The following is a 15624-nucleotide window of genomic DNA, read 5'->3' as shown; positions in this document are numbered from 1 at the left end:
TAAGAAAAATGCTGTTTTTTAGGGGTTCTGGACATGCTACAGAGCTGAAACTTCACAGGTACACTTTTTAGACCCCCCAGATGCTAAATCCAAAGAAATTTTTTATTTTTATTTTTTTTTAATTTTTCCAATAATTGGCTCTCTATCAAAAAATTATAATTTTTAAGAACTTTTTTTTGCGTGATCCCTCTCCGGCATGCCACAGTCCAGGTGTTAGTCCCCTTGAAACAACTTTTCCATCACTATTGTGGCCAGAAAGAGTCCCTGTGTGTTTTAAAATTCGCCTGCCTATTGAAGTCTATGGCGGTTCGCCCGGTTCGCCGGTTCGCGAACATTTGCCGATGTTCGCGTTCGCCGTTCGCGAACCGCGAATTTTAGGTTCGCGACATCACTACTGGTGGTTAGTTACCCTGCTAGGGAGTGATATTACAAATGACACAATACATTTTTTTCTGATGGCTGTCGTTTGGGGACTACTCCAGTCTAGGGTGCAATAGCTCCTGCTCAACTAGTTTCGTGCTGCAAAAGCGCTTCCTCAGGAGCTTAACCATTTATCTAAATAGATGAAAAATACAAAGTTATCAATCTATTTATACAATTTTTCCAAAACAATACACATTATACAGTACAATCACTTAAAAGTATCCTAATTCACTTACATGAATTGGTGTATAGCTATGAACAATACAGGTAGGTAGATGCAGAGACATAATACCTACAGACATGGAGGTGCATCCTACAAGTGACAGCCAGCGGGTCACAACAGAAGTATAAATATGGTAATAATATGAAACGAATATTAAAATAATATAAATTAATAGGGGTACTTCCGACTTACAGTAAACGTATAGAACAGGTGTTTCTATCCTGAATATTCAGATGCTTCTCAAGATAGAAACATCTGTTCAGTTTGTTTGCAGTAAGTTGGAAGTACCCCTATTACATTTTAAGATAAGTTTCGAATTATTACCATATTTATACTTCTGTTGTGTCTCTCTGGCTGTTACTTGTAAGATGCACCCCATGTCTGCCTTGTGGTCCGAATAGGTGTTACGTCTCCGCATCTACCTACCTGTGTTGTGCTATACACCAATTCATGTAAGTGAATTAGGATCATTTTAAGTGTCGGTTCACACTATGGCGATCCGACTTCGGGGGCGACCTGTGTAGTCGCGTGCACTACGACTTCAGCGCGACTTGCACGGACTTCACATAATGGAAGTTAATGCAAGTCGCTCTGACTTCGGTCAAAAGTAGTGCAGGAACTATTTTCTAAGTCGGAGCGACTTGAGTCGCTCCTATTAGAACGGTTCCCATAGCACTGAATGGACCGCGACTTGTCAGGCGGCCAAGTCACCTGACAAGTCGCGGTAGTGTGAACCAGGACTTAATGATTGTATAATTTAATTGTTTTGGAAACAATGTATAGATAGATTGATAAAGTTGTATTTTCCATCTATTTAGATACATGGTTAACCTCCTGAGGAAGCACTTTTGCAGCGCGAAACTAGTTGCGTAGCCTAATACCCTTTCCTGGAGTCATCCCCAAACGACAGCCATTCGACAAATTCTATTGTGTCATTTGCGGTGTCCCTCTGTAGCGGGGTAACTAACCACACATGAGGGTGCTATTGGTCTATACTGGTGTAATGAACATTTGGATATACACTTTGGATAATAGTCAATTTTAAAATGATTGTTTTCATTTTATTTTGAAAATTTTGATAAAATAAAGACGTTCATATGTTTTTAATCCTAACATCTGTGCCCGAAAAGTCCATCTACTCCATGTAAACTCCATTCTATGCATTAAGGTAAACAACCTTGCACTAGTTGTCACCTGTTCATATATTTAAAAGATTGTTTAAACATCTTAATTAAGTCTTAATCTAACATTTAATGATTAAAGAGACTGATAAGAAATCTGCTTCTAACTTTGCTTTATTTCTTGTTATTCTTTGCTGGCGAACTTGACAAAAACACCTCAGCTGTCTGTGCATGTTGGAATGATGGCCTCATCCAAAGCAATTGTCCTGGAGCAATGTGCAAGAAACAAAGGATACATGGACAGGGACCTCAGCGGTGCTCACCCACAAGAAGGTTGCTGTTTGCTGGAAGGACCAGAAAGGATTGAGTCTTCCATTAACATGAAAAGTGTCTGCAAAAAAATGTCATGGCCAGGGGTCGATGTTATCTATTCCAGAGACGCTGGGAGGTATTAAAATATAAAATGTGTGTGTGTGTGTGTGTGTGTACAATATCTCACAAAAGTGAGAACACCCCTAACATTTTTGTAAATATTTTAATATTAACAACACTGAAGAAATGACACTTTGCTACAATGTAAAGTAGTGAGTGTACAGCTTGTATAACAGTGTAAATTTGCTGTCCCCTCAAAATAACTCAACACACAGCCATTAATGTCTAAACTGCTGGCAACAAAAGTGAGTACACCCCTAAGTGAAAATGTCCAAATTGGGCCCAAAGTGTCAAAAAATTTTTCCAGCACTGCCTTATCCCTTTTGGGCATGGAGTTCACCAGAGCTTCACAGGTTACCACTGGAGTCCTCTTCCATTCCATGACGACATCACGGAGCTGGTGGATGTTAGAGACCTTGCGTTGCGTTCCTCCACCTTCTGTTTTTAGGATGCCCCACAGATGCTCAATAGGGTTTAGGTCTGGAGACATGCTTGGCCAGTCCATCACCTTTACCCTCAGCCTATTTAGCAAAGCAGTGGTCATCTTGGAGGTGTGTTTGGGGTCGTTATCATGCTGAAATACTGCCCTGCAGCCCAGTCTTCGAAGGGAGGGGGATCATGTTCTGCTTCAGTATGTCACAATACATGTTGGCATTCATGGTTCCTTTAATGAACTGTAGCTCCCCAGTGCCGACAACACTCATGCAGCCCCAGACCATGACACTCCCACCACCATGCTTGGCTGTAGGCAAGACACACTTGTCTTTGTACTCCTCACCTGGTTGCCGCAACACTCGCTTGATACCATCTGAACCAAATACGTTTATCTTGGTCTCATCAGACCACAGGGCATGGTTCCAGTAATCCATGTCCTTAGTCTGCTTGTCTTCGGCAAATTGTTTGCAGACTTTCTTGTGCATCATCTTTAGAAGAGGCTTTCTTCTGGGACAACAGCCATGCAGACCAATTTGATGCAGTGTGCAGCGTATGGTCTGAGCACTGACAGGCTGACCCGCCACCTCTTCAACCTCTGCAGCAATGCTGGCAGCACTCATATGTCTATTTCCCAAAGACAACCTCTGGATATGACGCTGAGCATGTGCACTCAACTTCTATGGTCGACCATGGCGAGGCCTGTTCTGAGTGGAACCTGTCCTATTAAATCACTGTATGGTCTTGGCCACCGTGCTGTAGCTCAGTTTCGGGGTCTTGGCAATCTTCTTATAGCCTAGGCCATCTTTATGTAGAGCAACAATCCTTTTTTTCAGATCCTCAGAGTTCTTTGCCATGAGGTTCCATGTTGAACTTCCAGTGACCAGTATGAGAGAGTGAGAGTGATAACACCAAATTTAACACACCTGCTCCCCATTCACACCTGAGACCTTGTAACACTAACGAGTCACATGACACCGGGGAGGGAAAATTACTAATTGGGCTCAATTTGGACATTTTCAGTTAGGGGTGTACTCACTTTTGTTGCCAGTGGTTTAGACATTAATGGCTGTGTGTTGAGTTATTTTCAGGGGACAGCAAATTTACGATGTTATACAAGCTGTACACTTATATAATATACTGTATATTCTATAAATACTACACTGCCCAAAAAAATTAAAGGAACACTTTTTAATCAGAGTATAACATCAAGTAGATTAAACTCCTGGGATATTGATATGGTCAGTTAAGTAGCAGAGGGGTGTTGATCAGTTTTAGCTCCTTTTTTGTTAATGAAATTAAAAACAGGTGTACTAGATGGGCAACAATGAGATGAGCCCCAAAACAGGAATGGTTTTACAGGTGGAGGCCAATAACATTTTTTTTCCCCACTCATCTTTTCTGACTGTTTTTCACTAGTTTTGCATTTGGCTAGGGTCAGTGTCACTACTGGTAGTATGAGGCGATACCTGGACCCTATAGAGACCCTTTCACATACACCACATGTGCTCAAGGTGAACCTGCTCTCATCTGTGAAAAGCACAGGGCGCCAGTGGCAGACCAGCCAATTCTGGTGTTCAATGGCAAATGCTAATTGACCTCCACTGTGCCGGGCAGTGAGCACAGGGCCCACCATAGGCGTGCGCACAGGGTGTGCCGGGTGTGCCTGGGCACACCCTAATCACCTAGGGCACATTAGCATTATCGCTCTGTTTGCCAGTGAGGAGATGGGAAAGATCTCCCTCGGACCTGCTCTGCCATAAGAGAAGTGCCACACACTTCTATTTCACTTTGCCAGCAGGGAGAGTAATGTACCGGGGCCATATACATGTAGGCAAACACATGCATGTGTATTTAAACTTTGGGGTGCATACCCTAATGCAATAGGCTGCGCACACCTATGGGGCCCACTAGAGGACGTTGGGCCCCCAGGCCACCCTCATGAAGTCTGTTTCTGATTGTTTGACATTCATACCAGTGGCCTGCTGGAGGTCATTTTGTAGGGCTCTGGCAGTGCTGATCCTGTTCCTCCTTGCACAAAGAAGCAGATACCGGACCTGCTGATGGGTTAAGGACCTTCTAAGGCCCTGTCCAGCTCTCCTAGAGTAACTGCCTGTCTCCTGGAATCTCCTCCATGCTCCTGAGATTGTGCTGGGAGACACAGCAAACCTTCTGGCAATGTCACATATTGATGTGCCATCCTGGAGGAGTTGGAATGCCTGTGCAACCTCTATAGGGTCCAGGTATTGCCTCATACTGCCAGTAGTGACACTGACCCTAGCCAAATGCAAAACAGTCAGAAAAGATAAGGAGAGAAAAAAAAAATGCCAGTGGTCCCCAGTTGTAAAACCATTCCTGTTTTGGAGGTTGTCTCAATGTTGCCCATCTTGTGCACCTGTTGCTAATTTCTTTACCGACAAAGCAGCTGAAACTTATTACCAAACCTGTTCTGCTACTTAACTGACCAGATTAATATCCCAGAAGTTGAACTGACCTGATGCAGTACTCTGATTAAAAAGTGTTCCTTTCATTTTTTTGAGCATCGTGTGTGTGTGTGTGTATATGTGTATATGTATGTATGTATGTATGTGTATATATATATATATATATATATATATATATATATATATATATATATACACACACACACAGTGGGGAAAAAAATAGTTTGACCCCCTGCATATTTTGTAAGTTTGCCAACCTACACACACACTATATTACCAAAAGTATTGGGACACCTGCCTTTACACGCACATGAACCTAAATGAAACTGTTATAGCTGCAAAGGATGGGCCAACTCAATATTGAACCCTACGACATAAGACTGGGATGTCATTAAAGTTCATGTGTGTGTAAAGGCTGGCGTCCCAATACTTTTGATGTTATAGTGTGTATTTTCTCTTTAAGCAGTATTAAACCGAAAAGCAAACATTTATTATATTGCAGCTTACCAACTCTCAGATGTGATGGCTGTTGTAGTTTCTTTTTTTTTTTGGCTTTTCTTCTATTTTCTTCTGGTGATCCAGCTAACAAGTCTGTTGTTTTTCACAAGCTCAAGCTCTCCAGCAGAAGTGAACTGCAAATGCAGTTGCTCTAGAATCTGAGGGGGAACATGCAAGAAAATAAAAACTGCATTTTTGTTTGCACATGATTAGAGAATAGAAATCAGTAGAGCTTCCCCTCAGATCTTAGGCTCCATTCACACCAATGTGTTTTTTCATGCTTTTTGCAGGAACACAGGACATTTTTGTAACATGGGTTCCTATGGCACACGCTCACCTCGATACATTTTTGTGCCTCTGCGTTTTTGGAAAGGGTCAGGGACTTTTTTTTTTTAAAACACAAAACAGTGCTTTTCTGCGTTTTTGGTTCAATAGACTTCGATGTAGAAGCTACAGAAAAGCATGTGGTGTGTTTTTACTGCGATTTTGCCACGATTTACATTTTTAAATCTGCCCAAAAATTTTTCCCAAAAAGCATAAAAAATGCAAACTCCGGCAAAATCACGGTAAAAAAAAAACATGGCAAGCACAGTAAAAATGTATATAAGTATGTAAAGATGGTACAGCGCCACTAAATAGATAGCTAACTAATATGAAGGTGAACCAAAGTCCATAAGTCCATAGGAGGGAGATTTCAGATGTTGGGAATATGACTGTGAATCCCACATCAATCTTGCAAGTAGAGTTTCAGGCAGAGATCACATAAACAATAAGGATATAACCTTACCGGACAGTTGAACCCCCTGTTACGGAAGGTCAAACAGGCATGCGATATCCACCGCCAGTGACAAAACTGCAACGGAACTCCTCTCCTATCGACCACAGACACTCCGGGTAACCATAGACTATGGATACGGTGAACCTCACTGGACCCCAGGTGTACACAGGGGATGACCTCCAATAAGACAAATGGGGGCGCACATAGTGAAGTACATTCAAGTCTTTTAATGAAATAAAAGGTAAAAAACTCACAATTTAGCTGCTTGACACAGGCATAATAAAATCATTGGCCGCGGCTCGAATAGCGTGACTGCATGGGGGCTTAGCGTGCCTGACGCGTTTCGTCCTGCAAAAGGCGTTTTCAAAGGCAAAAGCCCCCCTCATGCAGCACGCTTTTATAGGAAACCCCCAATTGTTTGGAATGTGGCCACTTCCGGTGCGCGATGACGCACTTCCGGTTCCGGTGCGTGATGACGCACTTCCGGTTGCGGCGTGCGTGATGACGCACTTCCGGTTTTGGCAATCAACAGCGCGGTGAGGCTCTTGCTGAGCCTCCGGAAGTCTGGCAAAGGAAGGAAGAAATTACCTAAAGAGAAAAAACAAAGGCAGTAGGAGATAACGGTGCCCCAGCCGCCGGCGGCAAGCCAGAAGAAACCACTAACTGTACTATGTTATTCAAGGCAAATAACCTCCTTCCAGCCGGCAAAGGATAAAAAATATATTCATTAGCCACTCCAAACAATTGTAAAACAATAAATATACAATTAAAATCATGTGAGTATACAACCAAATTGATGGCAGAAACACAGATATAAAAACAAATATTCCAATTAAATAAATTACATTAATTGCAATCTATGTTTAACAATAAAGAAAGCACACGTCTTATCCCACCTGCCCACATTGAACTAAAGAACCACAGTAAGTATGGGACATTAAACCATACAACCTAGAATGTGTCCATGTAAACCCTAAAAAAGGTCAACAGGGATCGACAGAACCTTTCCACATCCAACTGAACAGAGGGAGGGATAGGGATAGATGAGATACAATTAATGTATGGTGCACACATTGAGATGATAGAAACTTAAATAAACTAAGTACACCCCCTGAAGGTGCACTCTAGATGGTATTCCCCAAACGCGGTGGATATCGCATGCCTGTTTGACCTTCCGTAACAGGGGGTCCAACTGTCCGGTAAGGTTACATCCTTATTGTTTATGTGATCTCTGCCTGAAACTCTACTTGCAAGATTGATGTGGGATTCACAGTCATATTCCCAACATCTGAAATCTCCCTCCTATGGACTTATGGACTTTGGTTCACCTTCATATTAGTTAGCTATCTATTTAGTGGCGCTGTACCATCTTTACATATTTCTTGGGTTTGATATACTTTGTACTAGCAGCCTTTAGTTTCATCTTTTTTGTGCGCAGCTTTCTTCCCACAGTATAAAGCACTGCAAACTCTCAAAATCAACATGCATAGATGTGAATCGAGCCTAAAGCAACTGCACTTCTAGTGCACAGAATGTTTGCTTTTAGTAAATCCACCTCACTGTGTTATTGTATTCAAATCTGCTAAAACATTTGTAGCACCCTCCTAGATAGGTGCTAGTTAGTGTAAATAGTCTGCTCCATCTGCTTATCAGGGGAGCCTGATCAGTAGTTAGGCCTGTTACATGTGCTCCGGGTGTGATTCATCTGGGCTGAGGGAGTGTCCTCACTGTATCCAATAGGGGAGCATGTTGGGCAGTGGAGGAAACCAAGCCAGTGACACACAGGCTTTGTAACTATCCCAGTGGGTTGGCACAACAGTGGTGCATCCTGGGATATGTAATAAAAGCCACTGGCACATGTGACAGGGTGTCTTTGGGCAGGAAGCCAGGTCCCAGGAGGAGGATGACGTCTGTCTCTCCTCCTGTCTGTATGGAAGGTGGTCACAGGTGGTCGGCCTAGTGAGCCAGAAGTGTGGTGCTGAGCCAGGAGGTCCAGTGGATGCTGACAAGTGGAGTAGAAGGCAGAGAAACCTTGGGAAAAACAGTGTCCGTGAGTACCGGGAAGCTTGCCAGGGGTCTGCCCAGGAAGGGGACCACTCCATAGTTGCCAACATTTGAAAAAAATTTCCAGGGACACTTTGCAGCACAGCTATCAATTACTTACCACACCCACTTCCCCGAAGCTCCGCCCACTCTGCATAATTAATCTCCGCCTACTTATCAGATTATAGGGTCTACTTCATAAAGAGAGAATTACAGGAATTTGAAACGGGAATTGAAAACTTGAGGCCAAAGTAGCAGAGTTGGAAATATTCTCCCATTCAGCTGCACTACTTCTGCCTAAAGTTTAAAATTCTCATCACAATTCCCTGCAATTCTAAAGTGTCAGCTTGTCGGAAGGTGCTCTGCCTCCCCCTGCTGGCGGATTTCGGAAAGTGCACCATGTTGACACCCTGCCTCCGGTGACACGTTAAATTTGCGACAAGTGGGAAGAGTGAGCGGGCACCGAGAGAGAGACAACCTGCTGCCAGAACTACAACATATAGCTTGGGTGAGAGCGACACTGTGTGGAACAAAATTAAAAAAAAAAAAAAATTTTTTTTTTTTTTTTAAATTATTTACATTGTCCCTGATTAACAGGGACAATGTAAATTTCCCGGGACAGGCTCCTATTTGCTGGGATTGTCCCGGGAAAAATGGGACAGTTGGCAGGTATGCCACTCCAGTGGAGAGTCAGTGGACAGGGGCTAGCATGCACAGAAAGTGAGAAAGGGGGTGCCAGGTTAGGACCCTGAAGAGGAATTAATTCAGGATCATATTCATTATCTTCACTTCAGTGGCAAGGTGAAGCAGCGGCCTTGCCGCACACTAGTCAGTTGTCCTCAGATTTGTGCATAGTTCATAGTTGGAGTATCCCACTCATCCCTTCTCCCATCCCAGTTCTGAAATAAAACACAAAAAAATAAAATCCCCTGGACTGTTCATTATCTGAGCCAAGTGTCTAAAGTGATACGTTTCTACAGACTGTTGCTACGGGTAACCCAGGGGAATCCAGAAAGTGCAATTCTCAGCAGCCCTCTAGCGGGCAGTGCTACACATTTAACACTCCCCTCCTACCAGACTGACAATAACTGCTGTCTGCTGTGCTTCCTATGCATATTCCTCCAGAGTTGTGTCTCCATAATACAGGAGGTGTGCAACTGGCCAGATCACCAGGTGATAACAGAAGGAAAAAAGCCAAAGGCTCCTTTCACATGGTCCGCTCCGTCGGCGGACTCCGTGCTGCTCAGCAGGGGATCAATACACAGATCCCCTGCTGAGCAGGCGGATGACAGCTCCCTCTCCCTCTGTGTGCGGAGAAGTGTCAGAGCCCCGCTGTCCTCTATGGGGGAATCGGATGAGAGCGGACCGCCTGTCCATACTCATTCGATCCGATCCCCTGGAGGGTTTCCATCCGTCTGGATTTCACGGACAGGATCGGATACAGATAGCAGCGGGTGTCAGCGGACATGTCACCGCTGACATCCGCTGCCCCATAGGGATGCATGGGGGATCCGATCAGATCCGCCTAAAAAACTGACAGGCAGATCGGATCGGATCGTTTGTGTGAAAGGGGCCAAGGAAAAGAAATGCAGCCACCACATCTAATGATCGGTAGGCTGCAATATCTTACATTTATGTTTTTGGGTTTAATACCGCTTTGAATACAACGGCAAAAATCTTTTCTTATAGGAGGGTGATTATGTATTAGAGGTTGATGACGGATGGGTTTTTGCTGATGTATGTATAAAAAGAAATGCTGTTATTATTTCATTGCTGTGGTAACTTCGGAAATGTTTCCTCGAGGTGACATTTAAAGTCCGGTCATTCTTTTGAATAAACTATTAATATAAAACTTGGGGATGGTCCCTTCAAGGAAAATGAATTGCTGTTGGGAGCTTTCCACTATCCGTTTCCCTTTTATAATGTTCAAAGTCCAGGAGCTGTCATCCTGATCCGCAAATTCCATGGAATGGAAATTCCATGAAAGCAAGCATGGTGCCAGCGGAGTCTGAACTCCCATCCTATATATGTGCTCCAGGTAAATGGCTCACTAGGTAGTTAACCAGTTCTGGACCAGAAGATTTTCCCCCTTAATGAGCAGGCAATTTTTTTGTAATTCGGCACTGCGTTACTTTGACAATTGCGCGGTCGTGCGACGCTGTATCCAAATAAAATTGATGTCCTTTTTTTCTACACAAATAGAGTTTCTTTTGGTGGTATTTGATTACCTCTGCGTTTTTTATGTTTTTGTGCTGTAAACTAAAAAAGAGCAACAATTTTGAAAAATATTTATATATTTTTTACTTTCCGCTATAGAGCATTCAATACATGTCAAAAATCAAATACATTTAGGTCCCGTTCACACTGGGGCGATCCGACTTGCCGGGGCGACCTCACAGGTCGCGGCGCGCAGCTCGCACCGCGACCTCGGAGCGGCCGGCACGGACTTCATAACATTGAAGTCTATGCAGGTCGCTCCGGGTCGCCCCAAAGAAGCTCCGGACCCTTTTTCTAAGTCGGAGCGACTTGTGCCGCTCCTATTAGAACGGGTCCACAGCTTCTCTATGGCACGCGACCTACGGCGACCTGTCAGGCGACCCAGTGTGAACGGGGTCTTAGGTCAATATGTATCCTGCTACATATTTTCAGTAACTTTTTTTTTTTTTTTTTTTTTTTTATTATGAACTATAAACAATAAATTGGGTACAATTCTAAAAAAAAAAATAAATAAAAAAAAAATATTTTTCACATTCTGCTATATATAACATTCCCAAAAAAAAAAAATGTAAAAATCTATTTTTTTCATCATTTTAGGCCAATTTGTATTCTGCTACATATTTTGTTAAAAATAAAATCCCAATAAGAGTATTTTGATTGGTTTGCGCAAAAGTTATCGCATCTACAAACTAGGGGAAATATTTATGTAAATTTATTTATTTATTTTTTTACTAGTAATGCTGGTGATCTGCGATTTTTAGCAGGACTGCAACATTGTGGCAGACAGATCGGACCCCTGACTGACATTTGTGACACTTTTGAAGGGACCAGTGACATTACTACAGTAATCAGTGCTAAAAATATGCAATGTTACTGTAATAATGACACTGACAGGGAAGGGGTTAACCAAGGGGTGATCAAAAGAGTTACGTGTGAGCCTAGGGCAGTGATGGCGAACCTTGGCACCTCAGATGTTTTGGAACTACATTTCCCATGATGCTCAACTACACTGCAGAGGGCATGAACATCATGGGAAATGTAGTTCCAAAACATCTGGGGTGCCAAGGTTTGCCATCACTGGCCTATGGGGTGTTTTCTAACTGTATGGGGGATGGACTTGTAATATCAACACAGAGACCTGTGTTGCTAAATAGGAGGAACACAGGGACTCTCTGTTGATAGCAGAGAGACCAACGGTCTGCTGTGTTTACAACAGCAGCCCGTCGTTCTCTCTTCACGGGAAACGATCGCGGGTGCCCGGACGGCAACCACGGCCGCCGGCCCCACACCTCAGCTTCACCGCTGTTAAGTGGGCACACGCATGCACCCACAGTATCGCTCGAGCGAACCGCCGTACAGGTACAGCGAGAACCTGCCGCCGTATAACTGCAATATAATGTAGCAGTATAATGTTGCAACGCTCGCCATTTTATTCTCTAGGGCAGTGATGGTGAACCTTGGCACCCCAGATGTTTTGGAACTACATATCCCATGATGTTCATGCACTCTGCAGTGTAGGTGAGCATCATGGGAAATGTAGTTCCAAAACATCTGGGGTGCCAAGGTTCACCATCACTGCTCTAGGGTCTCTGCTACAAAAAAATATATAAAGTTTGGGGGGGTTCCAAGTTATTTTCTAGCAAAAAATAATGATTAAAACTTGTAAACGAAAAGTTCCAGAAAAGGCCTGGTCTTTAAGTGGTTAAATGAAACTATGATACCTTTAATGAAGATATAAAAATTAAAAAAATAAAATAAAACTAGAGCATTATATCCTTATATTTCAGGATTTTATTTGCCTTATTAGAAATATACAATATTATTATTGTTAGAAATTATATAAAGTGGGGTGGGGGGGAATCACAAGATTAAATGCACAAAGCTAATATTACTTAACCACTTGCCGACCGCCGCAAGTAGATATACTGCGGCGGTCAGCCCCTCACAGGCAAAGTGACGGTCAGCCCCTCACAGGCAAAGTGACGTATATATACGTCACTAGCCTGTGAAGCTCTGGGGAGCGAGCACACGCCGCCAGATGCGCGCTCCCGCGCGGTCACGGACCCCCCCCGCACGTGTGACCGGCGGACCCTGTGTAGAAACAATGATCATACGGTTCTACTATGTAGGACCGTTGATCATTGTTCCTACAGCTCAAGCCACAGCCAATCACAGTTAGAATCACGCCTCTAGGGACACACACAGCCCCTCCCTCTCAAATAAAGTTAACCCCTTCACTGCCAGTGTAATTTTACAGTAACAGTGCTTATGTATAGCACTGATTACTGTAGAAATGTCACTGGTAACCCCAAAAGTGTCAAAAATGTCAGTCAAGGGTCCGATCTGTCCGCCGCAATGTCGCAGTACCGCAAAAAAAATTGCAGATCGCTGCCATTACTCGTTAAAAAAAAAACAACAAAAATGACAAAAATCTTTCCCTTTGTTAGTAAATGTGATAACTTTTGGGCAAACCAATCAAAATACACTTTTTGCAATTTTTTTTACCAAACATATGTAGCATAAAACAAATTATCCAAAAATGTTAAAAAATTTTGATTTTTACATTTTTTTTGGGGGGAATTTCATATAAAAAAAATGTGAAAAATATTGTTATTTTTGCAAAATTGTCGCTCTTTTTTTGTTTATAGCGCATGATCAAAAAAATCGCACAGGTGATCAAATACCACCAAAAGAAAGCTCTGTTTGTGGGAAAAAAAGGACGTCAAATTCGTTTAGGTACAGTGTCGCATGACCGCGCAATTGTACGTTAAAGTAATGCAGTGCCGAATCGCAAAATACCCCCTGGTCCAAAAGGGGGTAAAATCTTCCTGGGCTTAAGTGGTTAATAATGATATAAAAATTGAAAAAAAAAAAACTAAAACTAGAGCATTATATCCTTATATTTCAGCATTTTATTTGCCTTATTGGAAATATACAATATTATTATTGTTAGAAATGATATATAGTGAGGAGGGGAAGCTAACATTACTTAAAAAAAAAAAAAAAGTGACAGTTATTTTCAGTTGAGTCCAACGAGATTAAAAAATTACAGTCAAGTAGCTAAAATAAAGATCCTTATCCTTGTGTTAAGCTTTGTGAACTAAGCCTCATGTTTGCTAAGGGCGACATATGTGATTTTCTGACCTGACTTCGCTTGAGATTTCCTTATTCCAACTGAAAACAAAAAAGGAGGGAAGAGCCAAAAAAAATAACTAATTGAATAAAATCCTATGATTTTTGAGTTTATTCATTGCATTTGCATCATTATATTAATAACTATATCTTTGTTTTTAGATACCTCTGCGAATATGCGTACTACATCTCCCTGCACTATGGGAATGGCAGAGCCGTCTTTATTCATGTGCCCCAATTAGGCAAAACGTTAACAACAGAAAAACTGGGACAAGCTTTGCAAAGGATTATCCAAGAGGCGTTGAGACAACTGGAGCACAAATCAGATCTTCCACACACAGAGTCCAAAACAATATGAAAAGATTTGTCAACCCCTGCGCCCCTTTTGTCCTATATCTGATATATACACTCACTGGCCACTTTATTAGGTACACCTTTCTAGTACCGGGTTGGACCCCATTTTGCCTTCAGAACCGCCGTAATTCTTCGTGGCATAGATTCAACAAGGTGCTGGAAACATTCCTCAGAGATTTTGCTCCATAGTGATATGATAGCATCACGCAGTTGCTGCAGCTTTGTTGGTTGCACATTCATGATGCAAATCCCCCATTCCACCACATCCCAAAGGTTCTCTACTGGATGAGATGTGATGAGTGTGGAGGCCATTGGAGGACAGTGACCTCATTGTCATGGTGAAGGAACCAGTGGTGAGATGATTGGAGCTTTGTGACATGGTGCATTATCCTGCTGGAAGGAGCCATCAGAAGATGGGGACACTGTAGTCATAAAGGGATGGACATGGTCAGCAACAATACTCAGGTAGGCCGTGGCATTTAATCGATGCTCAATTGGTAATAAGGGGCCCAAAGTGTGCCAAGAAAATATCCCCCACACCATTACACCAGCAGCCTGAACCGTTGATACAAGGCAGGATGGATCCATGCTTTCATGTTGTTTACACCAAATTCTGCCCCCACCATCTGAATGTCGCAGCTGAAATTCATCAGACCAGGCAACGTTTTTCCAATCTTCTATTGTCCAATTTCGGTGAGCCTGTGCGAATTGTAGCCTCAGTTTTCTGTTCTTAGCCGACAGGAATGGCACCCAGTGTGGCACCCCATCTGCGTCAAAGTTCGGTGTGTTGTGCATTCAGAAATGGTATTCTGCATACCTTGGTTGTAACAAGTGGTTATTTGAGTTACTGTTGCCTTTCTATCATCTCAAACCAGTCTGTCCATTATTCTCCTCTGACATCAACAAGACATTTTCCTCCACACAACTGCCACTCACTGGACATTTTCTCTTTTTCCCACCATTCTCTGTAAACCTGAGAGATGGTTGTGTGTGAAAATCCCAGTAGATCAGCAGTTTTTGCAATACTCAGATCAGCCCGTCTGGCACCAACAAGCATGCTACGTTCAAAGTCACCTAAATCCCTTTTTTCCTGCCAATTTGGATGTTCGGTTTGAACTTCAGGAAGTCATCTTCACCACGTCTAGATGCCTAAATGCACTGAGCTGCTGCCATTTGATTGGCTGATTAGCAATTTGTGTTACCAAGCAAATGAACAGGTGTACCTAATAAAGTGGCCGGTGAGGTATTATGACACATACAGTATTTTACCTGTAATGGGATGTATTTATTAATCACTTTACATCTTCTCCATGTTTTTTACAGGGTAACTGTGATGTATTTTGTAAATAAAAAAGGGCTGCGCTTACCATACCCACCTTCTAAATTTAGTATGAAATCTCAGCATACAAAATGATACATACAGTGCCGTGCGAAAGTATTCGGCCCCCTTGAACTTTGCGAACTTTTGCCACATTTCAGGCTTCAAACATAAAGATATAAAACTAACTTTTTGTGAAGAATCAACAA

At 42.6% G+C, this 15624-nt stretch overlaps 1 protein-coding gene across 1 annotated transcript in view; it reads left to right on the top strand.

The window, feature by feature from the left end:
• The window catches only part of PGPEP1L (pyroglutamyl-peptidase I like), a 69743-nt gene extending 55623 nt beyond the window's left edge, over nucleotides 1-14120 (top strand). Inside the window, exons 5-6 of the mRNA XM_082256953.1 lie at nucleotides 1989-2215; nucleotides 13906-14120. Of these exons, the coding sequence (XP_082113079.1) occupies nucleotides 1989-2215; nucleotides 13906-14101 (423 nt within the window). The 3' untranslated portion in view covers nucleotides 14102-14120. The remainder of the gene's footprint in view (nucleotides 1-1988; nucleotides 2216-13905) is intronic.
• Nucleotides 14121-15624: the final 1504 nt, after the last annotated feature.

The sequence above is a fragment of the Pelophylax lessonae genome, assembly GCF_965119305.1.
Source record: "Pelophylax lessonae genome assembly, chromosome: 4".
Lineage (NCBI taxonomy): Eukaryota > Metazoa > Chordata > Amphibia > Anura > Ranidae > Pelophylax > Pelophylax lessonae.
This window is presented reverse-complemented; position numbering and strand designations above follow the sequence as displayed.